The sequence below is a fragment of the Aethina tumida genome, chromosome 6 (assembly GCF_024364675.1).
Source record: "Aethina tumida isolate Nest 87 chromosome 6, icAetTumi1.1, whole genome shotgun sequence".
In the NCBI taxonomy this organism is placed as follows: domain Eukaryota; kingdom Metazoa; phylum Arthropoda; class Insecta; order Coleoptera; family Nitidulidae; genus Aethina; species Aethina tumida.
Window position 1 is genome coordinate 12,517,624 of NC_065440.1, and position 24,987 is coordinate 12,542,610.

At 31.0% G+C, this 24,987-nt stretch overlaps 1 protein-coding gene and 3 long non-coding RNA genes across 4 annotated transcripts in view; 1 reads left to right on the plus strand and 3 right to left on the minus strand.

Moving 5' to 3' along the window:
• Nucleotides 1-24,987, plus strand: part of LOC126265822 (uncharacterized) — an 84,926-nt gene that overhangs the window by 10,291 nt on the left and 49,648 nt on the right. Inside the window, exon 2 of the long non-coding RNA XR_007548281.1 lies at nt 21,105-21,135. This is a non-coding gene — a long non-coding RNA (uncharacterized LOC126265822). The remainder of the gene's footprint in view (nt 1-21,104; nt 21,136-24,987) is intronic.
• On the minus strand, nt 3,953-5,920 carry LOC126265823 (uncharacterized). Its single transcript, XR_007548282.1, has 3 exons — nt 5,734-5,920; nt 4,817-5,273; nt 3,953-4,360 (listed from the first exon to the last, which is right to left on the minus strand). It is a non-coding gene; the product is annotated as an uncharacterized LOC126265823 (long non-coding RNA).
• On the minus strand, nt 15,066-17,245 carry LOC126265821 (uncharacterized). The gene is made up of 3 exons (XR_007548280.1): nt 16,854-17,245; nt 16,026-16,471; nt 15,066-15,210 (listed from the first exon to the last, which is right to left on the minus strand). It is a non-coding gene; the product is annotated as an uncharacterized LOC126265821 (long non-coding RNA).
• Nucleotides 18,153-18,490, minus strand: LOC126265820 (uncharacterized). Its single transcript, XM_049968648.1, has one exon. The coding sequence runs from the start codon at nt 18,468-18,470 to the stop codon at nt 18,180-18,182; it is 291 nt and encodes a 96-aa protein (XP_049824605.1). The 5' UTR covers nt 18,471-18,490; the 3' UTR covers nt 18,153-18,179.

A 24,987-nucleotide genomic window follows, 5' to 3' on the forward strand; every position in this document is an offset into this window, starting at 1 on the left:
TTGCTTCAAAGGGTACTTTACAAGTTTAAGTGGGTACAATTATATTTTTTTCAAAATTGATTCAATACTTCTCCTTGTAAACCTTTTTTTAAAAATGTATTATGTCAAAACAACCATAAAAATGGACGAAAATACAATATATAACTTAATTACTGTCAAGAATTAATCATACTTGAATATCACTAGAAGTACTCTTTCAGGAAGAAGCCTTATATCTTCCATAAGTAAATGTTAATCAGATGAATAAATATAGGCTAGTATCAAATATATTTGAAATCTCAAATCAAATTTAGAAGAGAGTCAAGAACTGTTTTATTGCTTCAAAGGGTACTTTACAAGTTTAAGTGGGTACAATTATATTTTTTTCAAAATTGATTCAATACTTCTCCTTGTAAACCTTTTTTTTAAAATGTATTCTGTCAAAACAACCATAAAAATGGACGAAAATACAATATATAACTTAATTACTGTCAAGAATTAATCATACTTGAATATCACTAGAAGTACTCTTTCAGGAAGAAGCCTTATATCTTCCATAAGTAAATGTTAATCAGATGAATAAATATAGGCTAGTATCAAATATATTTGAAATCTCAAATCAAATTTAGAAGAGAGTCAAGAACTGTTTTATTGCTTCAAAGGGTACTTTACAAGTTTTAGTAGGTACAATTATAATTTTTTCAAAATTGTTTCAATACTTCTTCTTGTAAACCTTTTTTTAAAAATGTATTTTGGCAAAACAACCATAAAAATGGACAAAAATACAATATATGTTAATTACTGTCAAGATTTATTGTACTTGAATATCATTAGAAGTACTATGTGAGGAAGAAAACCAATATCTTCTATAAGTAAAAGTTAGACTGATGATAAATATAAACTAATATCAGATATATTTGGAATCTCAAATCAAATTTAGAAGAGAGCCCGGAACACTTTTATTGCTTCAAATGGTACTTCAAAACTTCTTCTTGTAAACCTTTTTTTAAATGTATTTGAAATTTATTTAGTGTTGTTCAAAAGATTCATTCAAAATGATATTTAATACATCTCTGGATGTAATTCTTTGGAAGTTTCAACTGAAAGAAGGTTTCTTCCTGCTAAATGTTTTTATTTTTCTATTGCAATAATGATAAGACCAGTACTATAGAGATATACTATCTATATTTTATCTTGGAAGGATTCAAGATTTGATTTAACAACTATTTAGAAGATTTTTTCTTAATAAACATCCTAAAAGACGTAAATTAGAATAAATTCTTGTACATTTAGTAACAAGTGTTACTCGATGGGACTCTAAATAAGTTATAAGAGTGTTGTCTGGTGAGAACTCAAGAAGCAATTCAACAAATTATTACATTAGAAGTCGATCATAAAAATTCCAAACCGAAACTAGGTTTCCTCACCTCGTTTGCGCCTTAGCAGACCGACTAAAAGCCACCAAAAAAAAAAAAAAAAAAAGAAAAAAATAGCATCGGACGTGGAAACGCAGTGCCCACGAGAACGTTGCACTTTGGGCCGCGTTGCCGCGTCACCGACTGCGCTATTGCCGCCATGCAAATCGGCACGGCGGCTCAGCTGTGCGCGAGGGTAAAAGCCGCCCGCCCGGTCGTGAAGGGGGTCGTCGCTGCGAAATGACGACGAAAAAAAATGGGAATGAAACTGTGCTGCACGTGTGCGGTGTGCGGGGAGGAAATTCGAAATTGGCGCTGGACGCGGCGTCCGCGGCGGGGAAGGGTGTGCAGACCGCTGGCGAGAATAATCGTCGACTGACCCATACAATTAGATTAATGCAAAAGCTTCTGTTGGCACTATAAATAACCGGCGCGCATAAAATATCCCGGCCCCCCGAGAGCGGTGCGTGCGTGTGCGACGACTACCGACTGCATCGGCGGAGGATGCGAGTGTGGAATGCGAATCGGTTGCGTGGGTTTTTCTTTCTTTCTTTTTTTTCTTGGTTTCGGTGATGGCGAGGCGACGGTCTAAGTGCTCGAAGGGACAATCGTTGGGCTAGTTGCTGACGAGGGCTTGTCATAGTTGGGTGAAACTGGAAGTACTACTTGATGAAGAAGGCTTATAGTCTTTTTCTATTAAATGTTAATCTGATGGGTTGATTGATGCAAGTACCAAACATATCTGAAACCTTCAATCAAATTAACTAGAGTACCGATAACAGTTATGGTTTTAAGTGGTACTTTACAAGTCTTTAGTATATACTAATATAATTTTTTCAAAATTGTTTCAATGATTCTCCTTGTAAATCTTTTTTAGAAGTGGATTCTAGCGAAAGTTTATTATAATAAAAAATGAATTGTACTTGAACATCACTAGAAGTACTCCTTAATGAGCCTATAATTAAAAGTTAATTTGATGAATAGATAGAAACTAATATCAGATATATTTGAAACCTCCAATCAAATTTAATAGAAGGCCAAGAACAGTTCCATTGCTTCAAATGGTACTTTACAAGTCTTTAGTACATACAATAATCAATTTTTCAGAAGTGTTTCAATACTTCTCCTTATAAATCATCTTTATAAAATGGTTTCTGGTAAAACAACCATACAAATTTACAAAAATACAATATATAAGTTAATTACTGTCAAGAATTAATCGTATTTGAATATGACTAGAAGTACTCTTTGAGGAAGAAGCCCAATATCTTCTATAGGTAAAGATTAATCTGATGAATACATAGAGACTAATATCAGATGTTAGAAATCTCAAATCAAATTTAGAAGAGTGTCAAGAACCGATTCATTGCTTCAAATGGTACTTTACAAGTCTTTAGTAGATTCAATAAACAATTTTTCAGAAATGTTTCAATATTTCTCCTTATAAATCATCTTTATAAAATGGTTTCTGGTAAAACAACCATACAAATTTGCAAAAATACAATATATAAGTTAATTACTGGTACTTTACAAGTTTAAGTAGGTACAATTATATATATTTTTTAAATTGTTTCGATACTTGTCGTTGTAAACCTTTTTTTAAAATGGAACCTGGTCAAACAACCATAATAATAGATAAAAATACAATATATAAGTTAATTACTGTCAAGAATTAATCGTATTTGAATATAACTAGAAGTACTCTTTGAGGAAGATGCCCAATATCTTCTATAAGTAAAGGTTAATCTGATGAATACATAGAAACTAATATCAGATATGTTAGAAATCTCAAATCAAATTTAGAAGAGAGTCAAGAACAAATTCATTGCTTCAAATGGTACTTTACAAGTCTTTAGTAGATACAATAAACAATTTTTCAGAAGTGTTTCAATACTTCTCCTTATAAACCATCTTTATAAAATGGTGTCTGGCGAAACAACCATACAAATTTACAAGAATACAATATATAAGTTAATTACTGGTACTTTACAAGTTTAAGTAGGTATAATTATATATATTTTTTAAATTGTTTCAATACTTGTCTTTGTAAACCTTTTTTTTAAATGGAACCTGGTCAAACAATCATAAAAATGGATAAAAATACAATATATAAGTTAATTACTGTCAAGAATTAATCGTATTTGAATATAACTAGAAGTACTCTTTGAGGAAGAAGCCCACTATCTTCTATAGGTAAAGATTAATCTGATTAATACATAGAGACTAATATCAGATGTTAGAAATCTCAAATCAAATTTAGAAGAGAGTCAAGAACCGATTCATTGCTTCAAATGGTACTTTACAAGTCTTTAGTATATACAATAAACAATTTTTCAGAAGTGTTTCAATACTTCTCTTTATAAATCATCTTTATAAAATGGTTTCAGGCGAAACAACCATACAAATTTACAAAAATACAATATATAAGTTAATTACTGGTACTTTACAAGTTTAAGTAGGTATAATTATATATATTTTTTAAATTATTTCAATACTTGTCTTTGTAAACCTTTTTTTAAAATGGAACCTGGTCAAACAACCATAATAATAGATAAAAATACAATATATAAGTTAATTACTGTCAAGAATTAATCGTATTTGAATATAACTAGAAGTACTCTTTGAGGAAGAAGCCCAATATCTTCTATAAGTAAAGGTTAATCTGATGAATACATAGAGACTAATATCAGATGTTAGGAATCTCAAATCAACTTTAGAAGAGAGTCAAGAACAGATTCAATGCTTCAAATGGTACTTTACAAGTCTTTAGTAGATACAATAAACAATTTTTCAGAAGTGTTTCAATACTTCTCTTTATAAATCATCTTTATAAAATGGTTTCTGGCGAAACAACCATACAAATTTACAAAAATACAATATATAAGTTAATTACTGGTACTTTACAAGTTTAAGTAGGTATAATTATATATATTTTTTAAATTGTTTCAATACTTGTCTTTGTAAACCTTTTTTTAAATGGAACCTGGTCAAACAATCATAAAAATGGATAAAAATACAATATATAAGTTAATTACTGTCAAGAATTAATCGTATTTGAATATAACTAGAAGTACTCTTTGAGGAAGAAGCCCGCTATCTTCTATAGGTAAAGATTAATCTGATTAATACATAGAGACTAATATCAGATGTTAGAAATTTCAAATCAAATTTAGAAGAGAGTCAAGAACCGATTCATTGCTTCAAATGGTACTTTATAAGTCTTTAGTAGATACAATAAACAATTTTTCAGAAGTGTTTCAATACTTCTTCTTATAAACCATCTTTATAAAATGGTGTCTGGCGAAACAACCATACAAATTTACAAAAATACAATATATAAGTTAATTACTGGTACTTTACAAGTTTAAGTAGGTACAATTATATATATTTTTTAAATTGTTTCGATACTTGTCGTTGTAAACCTTTTTTTAAAATGGAACCTGGTCAAACAACCATAATAATAGATAAAAATACAATATATAAGTTAATTACTGTCAAGAATTAATCGTATTTGAATATAACTAGAAGTACTCTTTGAGGAAGAAGCCCAATATCTTCTATAAGTAAAGGTTAATCTGATGAATACATAGAGACTAATATCAGATGTTAGGAATCTCAAATCAACTTTAGAAGAGAGTCAAGAACAGATTCAATGCTTCAAATGGTACTTTACAAGTCTTTAGTAGATACAATAAACAATTTTTCAGAAGTGTTTCAATACTTCTCTTTATAAATCATCTTTATAAAATGGTTTCTGGCGAAACAACCATACAAATTTACAAAAATACAATATATAAGTTAATTACTGGTACTTTACAAGTTTAAGTAGGTATAATTATATATATTTTTTAAATTGTTTCAATACTTGTCTTTGTAAACCTTTTTTTAAATGGAACCTGGTCAAACAATCATAAAAATGGATAAAAATACAATATATAAGTTAATTACTGTCAAGAATTAATCGTATTTGAATATAACTAGAAGTACTCTTTGAGGAAGAAGCCCGCTATCTTCTATAGGTAAAGATTAATCTGATTAATACATAGAGACTAATACCAGATATGTTAGAAATCTCAAATCAAATTTAGAAGAGAGTCAAGAACCGATTCATTGCTTCAAATGGTACTTTACAAGTCTTTAGTATATACAATAAACAATTTTTCAGAAGTGTTTCAATACTTCTCCTTATAAACCATCTTTATAAAATGGTGTCTGGCGAAACAACCATACAAATTTACAAAAATACAATATATAAGTTAATTACTGGTACTTTACAAGTTTAAGTAGGTACAATTATATATATATTTTTTAAATTGTTTCGATACTTGTCGTTGTAAACCTTTTTTTAAAATGGAACCTGGTCAAACAACCATAATAATAGATAAAAATACAATATATAAGTTAATTACTGTCAAGAATTAATCGTATTTGAATATAACTAGAAGTACTCTTTGAGGAAGATGCCCAATATCTTCTATAAGTAAAGGTTAATCTGATGAATACATAGAGACTAATATCAGATATGTTAGAAATCTCTAATCAAATCATTACATTTCCTTATAAACCTTTTTAAAAAATGAGTTTTGGTGAAACAACCATAAAAATTTATGAAAATACAAACCATAAGTTAATAACGGTCAAGAATTAATCGTACTTGAATATCAAATGGTACTTTACAAGTTTTTTTTTTAAATTGATTCAGGCGAAACAACCATAAAAATGGACGAAAATACAATAATAAGTTAATTACGGTCAATACTTAATCGTACTTGAATATCATTGGAAGTACTCTTTGAGGAAGAAACCTAATATCTTCTATATAAAGTTCAATCTGATGAAAAATTGATACTAATATCAGATATATTTGAAATTTCAAATCAAATTTAGAAGAGAGTCAAGGACAGTTTTATTGCTTCTAATGGTACTTTACAAGTTTAAGTGGATACAATTATAATTTTTTCAAAATTGTTTCAATATTTCTCCCCGTAAATCTTTGTTTAAAAATAGATTCTGACAAAACAACCATAAAAATGAACGAAAATACAATAATAAGTTAATTACTGTCAAGAAGTAATCGTACTTGAATATCACTAGAAGTACTCCTTGAGGAAGAAGCCTTATATCTTCCATAAGTAAAAGTTAAGCTGATGAATAAATATAGACTATTATCAGATATATTTGGAATCTCAAATCAAATTTTGAAGAGAGTCAAAAACACTTTTGTTGCTTCAAATAGTACTTTACAAATTTTAGTAGGTACAATTGTATTTTTTTCAAAATTGTTTCAATACTTCTCCTTATAAACAACAAAAAAAAGGACATAAATACAATATATATAGATTAATTACTGAAAAGAAATAATCGTACTTGAATATCACTATAAGTAGTTTTAGAGGAAGAAACCTAATAATAATACTCTGATGAATTGATAGACTCTAATTTCAATTATATTTGAAATCTCCAATCAAATTTAGTAGAGGACAAAGAACAGTTTTATTGTTTCAATACTTCTCTTTTTTAAAAAATGAATTCTGACGAAGCGACCATAAAAATTTAAAAAATACAGTTCATAAGTCAAACTAATTTTAAAAATTAACCGTATTTGAATATCACTAGTACTCCTTGATATTTTTAGTAGATTCAATTATATTTTTTTCAGAGATAAATATTTAGATGTTAAGATTTAGATTAGTTCTTAAACTTTTAAAGAAAATTTTATTACTGAATTGGAAGCATTTTTAATTTATTTAATAAGTCTAAAGAGGGTCTTTAATAAATTTGATTCATTCTCAAATTTTAGATACTTTTTATAGTCACAATTCGGTATCGCATCTCAAATTGCACAGGCCATAATACTTTTGGTGAGTTTTGTCATTAAAGACAAATCGATCATTGAACGGCATTGTACGTTGATTTTACAAGTTGACCGTCGAACAAAGGACGATGCAACGTGCACACGGGTCCCCGAAACAAAAACGGACCAACCCCTCGACGCATTCGCAGAACAAAAAGTGACAAATTACCGGGGACAAGATGTCCTTCGAAAAAAGGCGGACGCGTCCAGGGGTTGAAATCACCCCCCTCGGTGCCGCCACATTTCGGACGTATCGATTCCAATGGGGCCGTTGTGGTTGTTGGCCATCGGGGCCGCACGATGATTTCGCCGTGTTTCGGGTCGTCCTGTATGCGAACGGTAAACTCGACGCGAACACAACAGTTAGACGGCTATTTACAATTTCAAATCGATTCATTCAGTACGTGTGGAATTGATTATGTGGCCGTATTTACATAATGCATTTTGTATTTTGACATTTTCTCAACGGGTTCGTAATGACCGGTTGATTGTGCGTCCCCGAAAGGGAATACATGAATTTTTATTTTGTGCCAATAATGCTAATTAAATGCATAAACATTTCGAACAAAGATTGTTTGTGTTTGTGCATGGAAACGTTTGTGTTCGAATACTTTTCACGTACCATAAAGGAAATGGATTCTTTTTGATAAATTTTTTATTAAAGCAAACAAAATTTTGTGTAACATCAACAGAACTACTCCAACAAGACGTTCAGTTTTTTTTATATACATTGAGTATTTTTACAGAAAAATTAAAAAAAATACTTCAAAGGAATGTGTTAAACTTTATCTTAAAAAGATTCGTAGATAAAATCTAGATAATACGACTGATTTTCATTGTGGTGCACTTTTATTATTATTATTATTATTATAACAAGTATAACAAAACCACACATCAAAAGAGGAAACTTTCTTTCAATGCAAAGCTCTAAAGAATCCTGAAACCTGCAAGTAAAGTAATCCTGCTTTTCTCTCTTGTCTTATCGTTATTAAAACTTATGGATTATCATTTAACAGTCTGTTTAAATATGAACTGAAGTTTTGAGAAAGTAGGATGTAATTTAAATTTTAATCCTTTTAAAGGTGTTCTTCAGGAAAAAGTCCCTTCAAGCAACGCATCTCACTATCTTCTAAACTTCAAATTCTTAAGAGTAAAAAGAATAACTTCTATGAAGTTCCTTAGATCACTTCTTGTTTCCTTCCAAGATAAAGTTCAGAAGAAATAGAGTGGATAGAACTGGTCTTATCATTATTGATATAGATAGAGTAATATTTTGTAGGTCTGTTAAAAGACAAATTAGAAGATAAAATCTAGTTATAGTTAAAAACTATAAAGAGTAATTTCTAGGAGTGTGTTCAACTACGTCTTAAATCCTTGAAAGATAAAATAAACCTGTTTTTCACTCTTGACTTATCATTATTGTCACTGATGGAGCATCATTTAACAGCTTGTTTAAATATGAACTAAAGTTTTCATAAAGTAGGATTAAGATTAACAGTTTACCAATATTTTCTAAATGGAAACCATGTTTATTTCTACATATTCAGGATAACTTCTAAAATAAATTTTAAACCTTTTAAAGAACTTCAATAAAATAACTCTACAAGTAACACTTCCCACTTTCTTAATACCTGAATGAGAAGATTTATTGTAAGAAACCACTTTAAATTTCAAATTTTAAAGAGTAACTTCTAAGAAGTGTGTTCTTGTTTCCTTCCAAAATAAAATCCCGAAGTGATAGATCTGATTTCCGATCTAGAACTGGTCTTATAATTGTTGCTCCAGAAAGAGTAACAGTTAGTAAGTCTGTTAAAAGACAAATAAGAAGATAAAAACTCGTTACAGTTAAAAATTCTAAAGAGTAACTTCTAGGAGTGTGTTCAACTACATCTTAAATCCTTGGAAGATAAAATAAACCTGTTTTTCACTCTTGACTTATCATTATCATCACTGATGGAGCATCATTTAACAGCTTGTTTAAATATGAACTGAAGTTTTCATAAAGTAGGATTAAGATTAACAGTTTTCCAATATTTTCTAAATGGAAGCCATGTTTATTTCTACATATTCATGATAACTTCTAAAATAAATTTTAAACCTTTTAGAGAAGTTCTTCAAGAAAACAACTCTTCAAGTAACACTTCCCACTTTCTTAATACCTGAATGAGAAGATTTTTTGTAAGAAACCACTATAAATCTCAAATTCTAAAGAGTAACTTCTAAGAAGTGTGTTCTTGTTTCTTTCCAAGATAAAATCCAGATCCAGTAAGTGATAGATCTGATTTTCGATCTAGAACTGGTCTTATAATTGTTGCTTCAGAAAGAGTAACAGTTAGTAAGTCTGTTAAAAGACAAATAAGAAGATAAAAACTCGTTACAGTTAAAAATTCTAAAGAGTAACTTCTAGGAGTGTGTTCAACTACATCTTAAATCCCTGGAAGATAAAATAAACTTGTTTTTCACTCTTAACTTATCATTATTGTCACTGATGGATCATCATTTAACAGCCTGTTTAAATATGAACTGAAGTTTTCATAAAGTAGGATTAAGATTAACAGTTTTCCAATATTTTCTAAATGGAAGCCATGTTTATTTCTACATATTCATGATAACTTCTAAAATAAATTTTAAACCTTTTAGAGAAGTTCTTCAAGAAAACAACTCTTCAAGTAACACTTCCCACTTTCTTAATACCTGAATGAGAAGATTTTTTGTAAGAAACCACTATAAATCTCAAATTCTAAAGAGTAACTTCTAAGAAGTGTGTTCTTGTTTCCTTCCAAGATAAAATCCCGAAGTGATAGATCTGATTTCCGATCTGGAACTGGTCTAATAATTATTGCTTCAGATAGAGTAACAGTTAGTAAGTCTGTTAAAAGACAAATAAGAAGATAAAAACTCGTTACAGTTAAAAATTCTAAAGAGTAACTTCTAGGAGTGTGTTCAACTACATCTTAAATCCTTGGAAGATAAAATAAACCTGTTTTTCACTCTTGACTTATCATTATTGTCACTGATGGATCATCATTTAACAGCCTGTTTAAATATGAACTGAAGTTTTCATAAAGTAGGATTAAGATTAACAGTTTTCCAATATTTTCTAAATGGAAGCCATGTTTATTTCTACATATTCATGATAACTTCTAAAATAAATTTTAAACCTTTTAGAGAAGTTCTTCAAGAAAACAACTCTTCAAGTAACACTTCCCACTTTCTTAATACCTGAATGAGAAGATTTTTTGTAAGAAACCACTATAAATCTCAAATTCTAAAGAGTAACTTCTAAGAAGTGTGTTCTTGTTTCTTTCCAAGATAAAATCCAGATCCAGTAAGTGATAGATCTGATTTTCGATCTAGAACTGGTCTTATAATTGTTGCTTCAGAAAGAGTACCATTTAATAAGTCTGTTAAAAGACAAATAAGAAGATAAAAACTCGTTACAGTTAAAAATTCTAAAGAGTAACTTCAACTACATCTTAAATCCCTGGAATATAAAATAAACCTGTTTTTCACTCTTGACTTATCATTATCATCACTGATGGAGCATCATTTAACAGCCTGTTTAAATATGAACTGAAGTTTTCATAAAGTAGGATTAAGATTAACAGTTTTCCAATATTTTCTAAATGGAAGCCATGTTTATTTCTACATATTCATGATAACTTCTAAAATAAATTTTAAACCTTTTAAAGAAGTACTTCAATAAAACAACTCTTCAAGTAACACTTCCCACTTTCTTAATACCTGAATGAGAAGATTTATCGTAAGAAACTACTTTAAATTTCAAATTTTAAAGAGTAACTTCTAAGAAGTGTGTTCTTGTTTCTTTCCAAGATAAAATCCAGATCCAGTAAGTGATAGATCTGATTTTCGATCTAGAACTGGTCTTATAATTGTTGCTTCAGAAAGAGTAACAGTTAGTAAGTCTGTTAAAAGACAAATAAGAATATAAAAACTCGTTACAGTTAAAAATTGTAAAGAGTAACTTCTAGGAGTGTGTTCAACTACATCTTAAATCCCTGGAATATAAAATAAACCTGTTTTTCACTCTTGACTTATCATTATCATCACTGATGGAGCATCATTTAACAGCCTGTTTAAATATGAACTGAAGTTTTCATAAAGTAGGATTAAGATTAACAGTTTTCCAATATTTTCTAAATGGAAGCCATGTTTATTTCTACATATTCATGATAACTTCTAAAATAAATTTTAAACCTTTTAAAGAAGTGCTTCAAGAAAATAACTCTTTAAACAACACTTCCCACTTTCTTAATACCTAAATGAGAAGATTTATTGTAACTTAAAGTGGTTTAAGTTTCAAATTCTAAAGAGGAGTTTCTAATAAATTTGTTAGATCACTTCTTGATTCCTTCCAAGTTAAAATCTAGAAACGTTGGAACTGACTTACATTCTAGAACTGGTCTTATCATTATTGCTATAGAAGGAGTAACATTTAATAAATCTGTTAAACCAAAACACATTTTAGATTAAAACTCTAAAGAATAACTTCTGAAAGTGTGTTAAATTACATCTTGAATCCTTGGAAGATAAAATATGTCTGCTTTTTACTCTTATCTTATCATTTTAGTAAGTAATGAGTCATTTAACAGTGTGTTTAAACATAAAATTAAGTTCTCAGATCGTATTATCAAGATGATATTTACCAATATTTTCTAAATGGAAACCACATTTATTTTAGAATATTTATGACATCGTCCAAGTTTAAAGAAGTTCTTCAATGAAAAGATTTATTGTACAAAATTTAACAAGTTCCAAATTCTAAAAAATTATTCTAGAAATGTGTTTAATTCTTAGATGATATCTATACATCACTTTTTCGTTGTCATTATTGTGACAGAAGAATCAATATTTAATAGTTAAGTAAAGTTTCTTATAAAGATGAAATATAGAAGATAAGATATTAGAAGTTTAATCTGTTAAATCTTCTAGAGATTTCTAGGGAAGACTTTTTTTAAAGAAATCCCTTTATTTAAAATCCTAGACAGTAACCTATAAATTTAAATATTTAAGAGATAAAATTGAGATAAAATAAGACTGTCCTACTTTTTTTATCAGTATTGCACCCAAAGGATCATTTGACGAGTTTGTTCAAACATTAAGTAAAGTTTATGAGATAAGATAAAAGAGGAGATTCTTTTTTTTATCATATTTGTATTATAGGAAATAATGATTAAGTCTAATAATATTAAACCATGTAAATTAAGTTAAATATTTAATGATCAACATGAAGATGTCAGTTAACCTAATTAAATGTGAATAAATATTAAACCTTTGAATAAGCTTATAAAGGTACAAAAACCAAATCAATAAATTTATAAATAATCAATCCAATATTAGAACCGTGTGCAGTAAGTTTGCTTTTCTAAAAGAATATAAAACGGCAAGAAAATTACGAAACTCCGCCCACGCTTTAAACAACAATTATCCGATCAATGTTAAATATCACAATGGAAAACCAAAGCACCATTCGGCATAACGGGAACAAAACGACGCGATAAATCGAGGTAAACACGCGATAAAAATGGACGATTGTTTTCTGATTTACTGCCTTGTTGTTTCCTTTTTATTTTTTTACATTTTTGGCTTTTGGCGTCCACGAAAGCGATTGCGAATCGTTTGGTGCGAAAACGTTGACCTTTAGTCGCTTTTGGCGGAAAAATTTACAAGTCTATTTTCGGTCGACGACACATAAAACATGAGACTACGTGAAAAAAAAAAAATACGACAAAAATGTGCGGCAATTAATAATGCATGAGACCCAATTTGCTTCCGCAAATTTGCGGTTTTGAATTGGTAATGGAGATGATGGTTGATTTGAACTTTTGTCCTGGGTGACGGAAGCAACGGTTTATGTGTGGAAGTAGTCTGATTGGAAGGTGACGAATTCACTTTGGGTTTGTGTCAAAAACTCGGTGATATTTGTGTACTTAGTTTTCACATCTCAGCCAAGATGTCAGGCAGGTTGCCAGCAGGAATATCCTGAAGAAGAATTAGTTGGGTACTACTATTAGTTCCATCGATTGATTATTTACAAGTTAAAGTCATTTATTGAATCTCTAGTAGCAGTTCTCCAACGGCATGATTTCAGGCAGTTTGCCAGCAGGAAACTCCTGAAGAAGAACTGGATGGATGCCAGAACTAGTTCCATCGACATCTCCTTGAGAGCTTTGTGCTAAGACATGAAGAAACCAACAATAACCAATAGCATATGCATATTAAAGCCATAATTTACTGACAATAATATATATGGTTGGGAGGAAACAAGTAAAAACATGGATTTTTTACAAGTTAAAGTTATTTATCGAACCTCTGGTAGCAGTTCTCTTTCGGCATGATTTCAGGCAGTTTGCCAGCAGGAAACTCTTAAAGAAGAACTGGATGGATCCCAAAACTAATTCCATCGACATCTCCTTGAAAGCTTCGTGCTAAGACAAAGAGAAACCAACAATAACCAATGACATATGAATATTAAAGCCATAATTTACTGTCAATAATATATTTGGTTGGGAGGAAACAAGTAAAAACATCGATTATTTACAAGCTAAATCATTTATTAAACCTCTGGTAGCAGTTCTCCAATGGCATGCTTTCAGGCAGTTTGCCAGCAGGAAACTCCTGAAAAAGAACTGGATGGATGCCAGAACTAGTTCCATCGACATCTCCTTGAGAGCTTCGTGCTAAGACAAAAAGAAACCAACAACAACCAATGGCATATGAATATTAAAGCCATAATTTACTGTCAATAATATATTTGGTTGGGACGAAAGAAGTAAAAACATCGGTTATTTTCAAGTTAAAGTTATTTATTAAACCCCTGGTAGCAGTTCTCTTCCGACATGATTTCAGGCAGTTTGCCAGCAGGAAACTCTTGAAGAAGAACTGGATGGATGCCAGAACTAGTTTCATCGACATCTTGAAAGCTTCGAGCTAAGACAAAAAGAAACCAACAATAACCAATGACATATGAATATTAAAACCATAATTTACTGACAATAATATATTTGGTTGGGAGGAAACAAGTAAAAGCGTCGATTATTTACAAGTTAAAGTCATTTATTGAACCTCTTGTAGCGGTTCTCCCCAGACATGATTTCAGGCAGTTTGCCAGCAGGAAACTCCTCAAGAAGAACTGGATGGATCCCAGAACTAATTCCATCGACATCTCCTTGAAAGCTTCGTGCTAAGACAAAGAGAAACCAACAATAACCAATGACATATGAATATTAAAGCCATAATTTACTGTCAATAATATATTTGGTTGAGACGAAACAAGTAAAAACATCGATTATTTTCAAGTTAAAGTTATTTATTGAACCCCTGGTAGCAGTTCTCTTCCGACATGATTTCAGGCAGTTTGCCAGCAGGAAACTCCTGAAGAAGAACTGGATGGATCCCAGAACTAGTTCCATCGACATCTCCTTGAGAGCTTCGTGCTAAGACAAAAAGAAACCAACAATAACCAATGGCATATGAATATTAAAGCCATAATTTACTGTCAATAATATATTTGGTTGGGAGGAAACAAGTAAAAACATCGATTATTTTCAAGTTAAAGTTATTTATTGAACCCTGGTAGCAGTTCTCTTCCGACATGATTTCAGGCAGTTTGCCAGCAGGAAACTCCTGAAGAAGAACTGGATGGATGCCAGAACTAGTTCCATCGACATCTCCTTGAGAGCTTCGTGCTAAGACAAAAAGAAACCAACAAAAACCAATGGCATATGAATATTAAAGCCATAATTTACTGTCAATAATATATTTGGTTGGGAGGAAACAAGTAAAAGCATCGATTATTTAGAAGTTAAAGTAATTTATTGAACCTCACGTAGCAGTTCTCCTCCGGCATGATTTCAGGCAGTTTGCCAGCAGGAAACTCCTGAAGAAGAACTGGATGGATCCCAGAACTAATTCCATCGACATCTCCTTGAAAGCTTCGTGCTAAGACAAAGAGAAACCAACAATAACCAATGACATATGAATATTAAAGCCATAATTTACTGTCAATAATATATTTGGTTAGGAGGAAACAAGTAAAAACATCGATTATTTACAAGCTAAATCATTTATTGAACCTCTGGTAGCAGTTCTCCAATGGCATGCTTTCAGGCAGTTTGCCAGCAGGAAACTCCTGAAAAAGAACTGGATGGATGCCAGAACTAGTTCCATCGACATCTCCTTGAGAGCTTCGTGCTAAGACAAAAAGAAACCAACAACAACCAATGGCATATGAATATTAAAGCCATAATTTACTGTCAATAATATATTTGGTTGGGACGAAAGAAGTAAAAACATCGGTTATTTTCAAGTTAAAGTTATTTATTAAACCCCTGGTAGCAGTTCTCTTCCGACATGATTTCAGGCAGTTTGCCAGCAGGAAACTCTTGAAGAAGAACTGGATGGATGCCAGAACTAGTTTCATCGACATCTTGAAAGCTTCGAGCTAAGACAAAAAGAAACCAACAATAACCAATGACATATGAATATTAAAACCATAATTTACTGACAATAATATATTTGGTTGGGAGGAAACAAGTAAAAGCGTCGATTATTTACAAGTTAAAGTAATTTATTGAACCTCTCGTAGCAGTTCTCCTCCGGCATGATTTCAGGCAGTTTGCCGGCAGGAAACTCCTGAAGAAGAACTGGATGGATCCCAGAACTAATTCCATCGACATCTCCTTGAAAGCTTCGTGCTAAGACAAAGAGAAACCAACAATAACCAATGTCATATGAATATTAAAGCCATAATTTACTGTCAATAATATATTTGGTTGGGAGGAAACAAGTAAAAACATCGATTATTTACAAGTTAAAGTCATTTATTGAACCTCTGGTAGCAGTTCTCCTCCGGCATGCTTTCAGGCAGTTTGCCAGCAGGAAACTCCTGAAAAAGAACTGGATGGATGCCAGAACTAGTTCCATCGACATCTCCTTGAGAGCTTCGTGCTAAGACAAAATGAAACCAACAATAACCAATAACATATGAATATTAAAGCCATAATTTACTGTCAATAATATATTTGGTTGGGAGGAAACAGGTAAAAACATTAATTATTTACAAGTTAAAGTTATTTATTGAACCATTGGTAGCAGTTTTCCTTCGGCATGATTTCAGGCAGTTTGCCAGCAGGAAACTCCTGAAAAAGAACTGGATGGATCACAGAACTAGTTCTATAGACATCTCCTTGAGTGCTTCTTGCTAAGACAAAAAGAAACCAACAATTACCAATGGCATATGAATATTAAAGAATTTACTGTCATTAATATATTGGGTTGGGAGGAAACAAGTAAAAGCGTCGATTATTCACAAGTTAAAGTCATTTATTGAACCTCTGGTAGCAGTTCTCTTCCGACAAGATTTCAGGCAGTTTGCCAGCAGGAAACTCCTGAAGAAGAACTGGATGGATCCTACTACTAGTTCCATCGACATCTCCTTGAGAGCCTCGTGCTAAGACAAAAAGAAACTAACAACATCCAATGACATGTGAATCATGACATATGTCTTATTGTCAAAAATTTGTTAGGTTAGGGTGAAACAAATAATATAAAATCCAAAAATTTAGTTATTTATTGAAGGTTACCATATACTTTTAGACATATTTTCGGCAGGAAATGTTCTGAAGGACCTAAAGGTGCTACTACTAGTTCCATCGACATGTCCTTGAGAGCCTCGTGCTAAGACAAAAAGAAACCAACAATACCCAATGATGTGTGTATCATGACATATTGTCTTATTGTCAAAAATTTGTTAGGTTAGGGTGAAACAAATAACATAAAATCCAAAAATTTAGTTATTTATTGAAGGTTACCATATACTTTTAGACATATTTTCGGCAGGAAATGTTCTGAAGGACCTAAAGGTGCTACTACTAGTTCCATCGACATGTCCTTGAGAGCCTCGTGCTAAGACAAAAAGAAACCAACAATACCCAATGATGTGTGTATCATGACATATTGTCTTATTGTCAAAAATTTGTTAGGTTAGGGTGAAACAAATAACATAAAGTCCAAAAATTTAGTTATTTATTGAAGGTTACCATATACTTTTAGACATATTTTCGGCAGGAAATGTTCTGAAGGACCTAAAGGTGCTACTACTAGTTCCATCGACATGTCCTTGAGAGCCTCGTGCTAAGACAAAAAGAAACCAACAATATGCAATGATATGTGTATCATGACATATTGTCTTATTGTCAAAAATTTGTTAGGTTAGGGTGAAACAAATAACATAAAATTCAAAAATTTAGTCATTTATTGAAGGTTACCATATACTTTTAGACATATTTTCGGCAGGAAATGTTCTGAAGGACCTAAAGGTGCTACTACTAGTTCCATCGACATGTCCTTGAGAGCCTCGTGCTAAGACAAAAAGAAACCAACAATACCCAATGATGTGTGTATCATGACATATTGTCTTATGTCAAAAATTTGTTAGGTTAGGGTGAAACAAATAACATAAAATCCAAAAATTTAGTTATTTATTGAAGGTTACCATATACTTTTAGACATATTTTCGGCAGGAAATGTTCTGAAGGACCTAAAGGTGCTACTACTAGTTCCATCGACATGTCCTTGAGAGCCTCGTGCTAAGACAAAAAGAAACCAACAATATGCAATGATATGTGTATCATGACATATTGTCTTATTGTCAAAAATTTGTTAGGTTAGGGTGAAACAAATAACATAAAATCCAAAAATTTAGTCGTTTATTGAAGGTTATCATATAGTTTTATGCCAATTTTCGGCAGGAAATGTTCTGAAGAAGCTACAGCTTCATCATTAGCTCAGCCAAAACTCAAAATAGGGACCCAAAAACAAGGATGAATTAATAAAACCGTAATTTACTGTCAATAATATATTTAATTAGATCGGATCAAGTAAAAATATGAATAGTATAAAAGTCAAAATCATTTCTTGTAGTCCTGGTAGCAATTCTCCTCCGGCATGCACTCGGGAATGTCGTCGTGGAACTCGAACATACCGGTCATCTTACCTACGACGATGGTGCCGGCCAGCATGGTGACGCCCAGCAGAAGATGTGCGTTCTGCAAACGCTGATCGGCGTCGTAGTGCTTCCGCCAGTCGGGCTGCGGCTGCGGCAGATCGTTGTAGGTCGTCACGGCTGGTATTCCCCCGTACAAATTGGCCTTGGGCACGAAATCGAGGGCACGTTTGCGGATCGTTCTCAGGTACTGCATCCTGTCAATGGGCGAAAAACGTCAAAAATTGACAACCTACGGTTTTGGGTGGGGGATGAATTAAACAACATTCAATGTTATAACGAACGGATTTATTGCTACATCGGATACATCAAACAATTATTTGGTAGTTCCGTAGTAGTTTCTATCGGGGACGCACTCGGGGATGTCGTTGTAGGTGCGGAACAGGCCGCACAGCTTCCCGAACAGGAGCGTGAACAGGAAGAGGGACAAGCCGAATATCAGGTGGCCGTTCTGGTCGCGCTGGTCGCGGTCGTAGTATTTCTGCCATGGGCACAGGGGCTGGGGTAAATCGTTGTAGGTGGACTCACCCTTCGGTTTGGTGGCTAGCGGTGCGTTGCGAACGGTACCAATTGGCGGAAATCTGCTGGCGATGCGTCTCAGAAACTGCATATCGGGCGGACTGTTTCAGAATGAGCAAGTAAGGATCTAAGTTTGATGTAGAGCTGTTGATAGACGTTGCTAGGTTTTAACGTGGTACCAACTTAATTTGTTTGGTGTTATTTTTCGCAATTGTTTAATACTTCTTCTTCTTTAATACTTTATAGAATATACAGATGTCTTTGTTTTTTCATTTAAAAATTATTTTATATTTTATCCTCTCTAGAGAAATATCCACATCTTCTCTGAGAGCTTTTTGAATATTAGCTTTTTTAGATCTTTCTTTCTTTCTTTCTATAAATGATTTTAATTTAGTCTAATCTAAAATAAATTGATACTATATAATATTGATAAATTGCTTTATTTTAGCATTTTCTTTCCTCTAATGTTTATTAATTACTAAGTGGTGTATTTAAAGTCCTCACCAAGTTCTTCTACGATTAACTTTTCTGTTTCTGTTGCTTTAAATAAATACTATTTTCTTTATTTTATTAAAATCAAATAGTATTTTTACATACTGAATTTTAACAACTTCAAAATTGCCTTCTTTGAGATCTTTCCATAAGAAATAATTGTTCGAGACTTTTTTCGTTATAGATGTTGCTGGCTTTATTTTTTACTCTAGTGTTTATTAATTACTAACTAGAGTATTTAATGTCGTCCTCAAATTCCTCTTCGTCTTCTCTTCCAGGATTAGCTTTCCTGGTTCTGTTGCTTTAAACAAATACTTCTTTCCAGATGTTGAGTAACCATCTTTTTCTTTATTTTATTAAGTCAAAATTGTTTTCCTCTCTAATGTATTTTAACATATTTAAAATTGGCTTCTTTGGGACCTTTCCATAAGAAATAATTGTTCTAGACTTATTTCTTTGTAGATGTTGTTGGCCTTGTTCTTTATTCTAGTATTTATTAATTACTGACTAATATCCTCATCAATTTCCTCTTCATATTCTCCTCCAGGATTAGCTTTCCTGGTTCTGTTGCTTTAAACAAATACTTCTTTCCAGATGTTGAGTAACCATCTTTTTCTTTATTTTATTAAGTCAAAATTCTTTTCCTCTCTAATGTATTTTAACATCTTTAAAATTGGCTTCTTTGGGACCTTTCCATAAGAAATAATTGTTCTAGACTTATTTCTTTGTAGATGTTGTTGGCCTTGTTCTTTAACCTAGTGTTTATTAATTACTAACTAATATCCTCATCAATTTCCTCTTCATATTCTCTTCCAGGATTAGCTTTCCTGGTTCTGTTGCTTTAAACAAATACTTCTTTCCAGATGTTGAGTAACCATCTTTTTCTTTATTTTATTAAGTCAAAATTCTTTTCCTCTCTAATGTATTTTAACATCTTTAAAATTGGCTTCTTTGGGACCTTTCCATAAGAAATAATTGTTCTAGACTTATTTCTTTGTAGATGTTGTTGGCCTTGTTCTTTACTCTAGTGTTTATTAATTACTGACTAGAGTATTTAATATCCTCATCAATTTCCTCTTCATATTCTCTTCCAGGATTAGCTTTCCTGGTTCTGTTGCTTTAAACAAATACTTCTTTCCAGATGTTGAGTAACTATCTTTTTCTTTATTTTACTAAGTCAAAATTGTTTTCCTAACTAATGTGTTTTAACATCTTTAAAATTGGCTTCTTTGGTACCTTTCCATAAGAAATAATTGTTCTAGACTTATTTCTTTGTAGATGTTGTTGGCCTTGTTCTTTATTCTAGTGTTTATTAATTACTGACTAGAGTATTTAATATCCTCACCAAGTTCATCTTCGTCTTCTCTTCCAGGATTAGCAAGTTCTTCTTCGTCTTCTCTTCCAGGATTATCTTTCCTGGTTCTTTTACTTTAAATAAATACTTCATTGTAGCTGTTGAGTACCCATCTTTTTCTTTATTTTATTTAATTATACAATTTATTCATACATAATATATTTTAACATAATCAAATTGGGCTTCTTAGGGACCTCCTCATAAAAAATAAATGTTCTAGACTTCATCCTCATTCATTTACTAAGTCCTTGGTGTTTTTATCCATCCAGAAGTTGCTTTCTTTTCTAACTTTTACCAATTTAAAGACCCATTGTACCAAACAATATTTGTGAACATCTTTTGTCAATATTAGCCAAATCTTATCACCGATAAGTCAGATTAAAAACACAAATAATACTTATTTAAAAACGATCATACAACATCAAACAGTACGAACTGCAATTAACCCGACAATTTTGTTTACAGGTTCATCCCGGATTCGTTCCAGGACTTAGGGGTGAGTTTAAATTAATTAAAACCAAAAAAATAAACCGTCTGAACATTTTTAATAAACCACGTCGACAGTTCGAACGGGGATATGTATATTTACTAAAAAACGCGAACAAAAATGAAATCCCGTACCGTTCGTGTCGGATTTTTTGGTACGCAAACACAAACGTTCTCCTCCTCGTCGGTTTTTCGTACCCCGCGTCTTGTTGCACGATCCCCTCGAATCATTTACGTTGTCGGAAGCGTGAAAAATGCGCATTCGGTGCGACCGGACGTGCCGTTGGTTATTTACTTTATGTGATCGGCCTCCGGGGGGTTGGTTGTTTGGCGGGGATTTTTCTGGATGATGCACACAAAGAAATCCGCTGACGGTCACGGCGATTTTTCTATTTTCGTCACGCTCATCTGGATTAACGATTCGAAAACGTGGACGAGATGGAAAGGTGGGAAAGACTGTGGAAACAGTTAATGACACGAAAATTGTTTGTTTCTTTGTGCGGATGCTGCGTCGGTTAATCCGGCCGTTCTATATTTGGTTTTCGTGGAAAATTGAATTAATGTTGGCGTCGATGGCGGTGATCACGATTTAGGAAATAGTGTCTTGATTGTGCAATATGAATATGGAGATGATAAATGTGGTATTTTGATTGAATTCTGTTTGTAATTTGTAATTAGACATCATATTAAATTACTCAATTTTAATGTGTAAATATTGATTTGTTGTAGTTTAGATAATATAAATTACGATTAATCATATTATTTTTAGTTGTTAGATTTTTATATTTAAAATTATAGTACTAAATAATATTTATTTATCTGTATTTAATTACGTAATAATATTTTTTTAAATTTAAATCAAAATTTCAAACAGTTATGTTAAATTATTTTAAATATTATTTAAAAAACATGTCAATGTTTTCTATAAAATTCTATGTAGACTTAAATCATTTGTAATATTCTACTTTGTAAAAGTTTGATAAATTCAATATAAATGAATGAAATATTCTAAAGTTAAAATCTATACTTTTCCAATATTTTTAATAAAATCATAAAATTATCTACAAATGTTGTGTAGTATTTGTTTAATTATTAAGACTATTTTAGATTTAACATTTTGATGATTTTAATATAAAAAAATGGTATTTAAAATTCTCAATTTATAGTATAAGTTTTTAATACTGTCCTCTTAAGTTTATATTGTGATATAATATTTTTATTTATGAAATCGTTTATTCACGTTAATTATATAACTTTTTTACATTTTAACTTCAAATCTGTATGAAGTATCCTTTGTACTATATTTAATGTCTTCACCAAGTTCTTGTTGAGTAGACATCTTTTTCTTTATTTTATTAAGTCAAAATTGTATTGTTACATAATGTAATCTTCAAAATTGGCTTCTTTGATATCTTCCCATAAAAAATAATTGTTCTGGACTTATTTCTTTATAGATGTTGTGTCCTTTTTCTTTACTCTGGTGTTTATTATTAACTAAATAATGTATTTAATGTCTTCACCAATTTCTTCTTTGTTTTCTCTTCTAGGGTTAGCTTTCCTGGTTCTACCTTAAACAAATACTTCTTTGTAGCTGTCATTTTCTTTATTTTATTAAGTTAAAATTGTATTCTTACATAATATATTTTAACATCTTCAAAATTGGCTTCCTTGAGACCTTGCTATAAGAAATAATTGTTCTAGACTTATTTCTTTGTAGATGTTGCTGCTTTTTTCTTTACTGTAGTGTTTATTAATTGCTAAGTAGTGTATTTAATGTTCTCATCAAGATCTTCTTCGCCTTCTCTTCTAGGATTAGCTTTCATAGTTTTGTTGCTTTATATAAATACTTCTTTGCAGATGTTGAGTAGACATCTTTTTCTTTATTTTATTAAGTCAAAATTGTATTGTTACATAATGTAATCTTCAAAATTGGCTTCTTTGAGGCCTTCCCATAAGAAATAATTGTTCTGGACTTATTTCTTTGTAGATGTTGTGTCCTTTTTCTTTACTCTAGTGTTTATTATTAACTAAATAGTGTATTTAATGTCCTCACCAAGTTCTTCTTTGTTTTCTCTTCTAAGATTAACTTTCCTGGTTCTGCCTTAAACAAATACTTCTTTGTAACTGTCATTTTCTTTATTTTACTAAGTTAAAATTGTATTCTTACATAATATATTTTAACATCTTCAAAATTGGCTTCCTTGAGATCTTCCTATAAGAAATAATTGTTCCAGACATATTTCTTTGTAGATGTTGCTGCTTTTTTCTTTACTCTAGTGTTTATTAATTGCTAAGTAATGTATTTAATGTTCTCATCAAGATCTTCTTCGCCTTCTCTTCTAGGATTAGCTTTCATAGTTTTGTTGCTTTATATAAATACTTCTTTGCAGATGTTGAGTAGACATCTTTTTTTTATTTTATTAAGTCAAAATTGTATTGTTACATAATGTAGTCTTCAAAATTGGTTTCTTTGAGACCTTCCCATAAAAATTAATTGTTCTGGACTTATTTCTTTATAGATGTTGTGTCCTTTTTCTTTACTCTAATGTTCATTATTAACTAAATAGTGCATTTAATGTCCTCACCAAGTTCTTCTTTGTTTTCTCTTCTAAAATTAGCTGTCCTGGTTCTGTCTTAAACAAATACTTCTTTGTAGCTGTCATTTTTTTATTTTATTAAGTTAAAATTGTATTCTTACATAATATATTTTAACATCTTCAAAATTGGCTTTCTTGAGACCTTGCTTTAAGAAATAATTGTTCTAGACTTATTTCTTTGTAGATGTTGCTGCTTTTTTCTTTACTCTAGTGTTTATTAATTGATAAGTAGTGTATTTAATGTTTTCATCAAGATCTTCTTCGCCTTCTCTTCTAGGATTAGCTTTCATAGTTTTGTTGCTTTATATAAATACTTCTTTGCAGATGTTGAGTAGACATCTTTTTCTTTATTTTATTAAGTCAAAATTGTATTGTTACATAATATAATCTTCAAAATTGGTTTCTTTGAGACCTTCCCATAAAAATTAATTGTTCTGGACTTATTTCTTTGTAGATGTTGTGTCCTTTTTCTTTACTCTAGTGTTTATTATTAACTAAATAATGTATTTAATGTCTTCACCAATTTCTTCTTTGTTTTCTCTTCTAGGGTTAGCTTTCCTGGTTCTACCTTAAACAAATACTTCTTTGTAGCTGTCATTTTCTTTATTTTATTAAGTTAAAATTGTATTCTTACATAATATATTTTAACATCTTCAAAATTGGCTTTCTTGAGACCTTCCTTTAAGAAATAATTGTTCTAGATTTATTTCTTTGTAGATGTTGCTGCTTTTTTCTTTACTCTAGTGTTTAATAATTGCTAAGTAGTGTATTTAATGTTCTCATCAAGATCTTCTTCGCCTTCTCTTCTATGATTAGCTTTCATAGTTTTGTTGCTTTATATAAATACTTCTTAGCAGATGTTGAGTAGACATTATTTTCTTTATTTTATTAAGCCAAAATTGTATTGTTACATAATGTAATCTTCAAAATTGGCTTCTTTGAGACCTTCCCATAAAAATTAATTGTTCTGGACTTATTTCTTTGTAGATGTTGTGTCCTTTTTCTTTACTCTAGTGTTTATTATTAACTAAATAATGTATTTAATGTCTTCACCAATTTCTTCTTTGTTTTCTCTTCTAGGGTTAGCTTTCCTGGTTCTACCTTAAACAAATACTTCTTTGTAGCTGTCATTTTCTTTATTTTATTAAGTTAAAATTGTACTCTTACATAATATATTTTAACATCTTCAAAATTGGCTTTCTTGAGACCTTCCTTTAAGAAATAATTGTTCTAGATTTATTTCTTTGTAGATGTTGCTGCTTTTT

Bases quoted from the DNA above. Each gene is read 5' to 3' on its own strand.
- LOC126265820 (XM_049968648.1), bottom strand. From the start codon at position 18,470: ATGCAGTACCTGAGAACGATCCGCAAACGTGCCCTCGATTTCGTGCCC.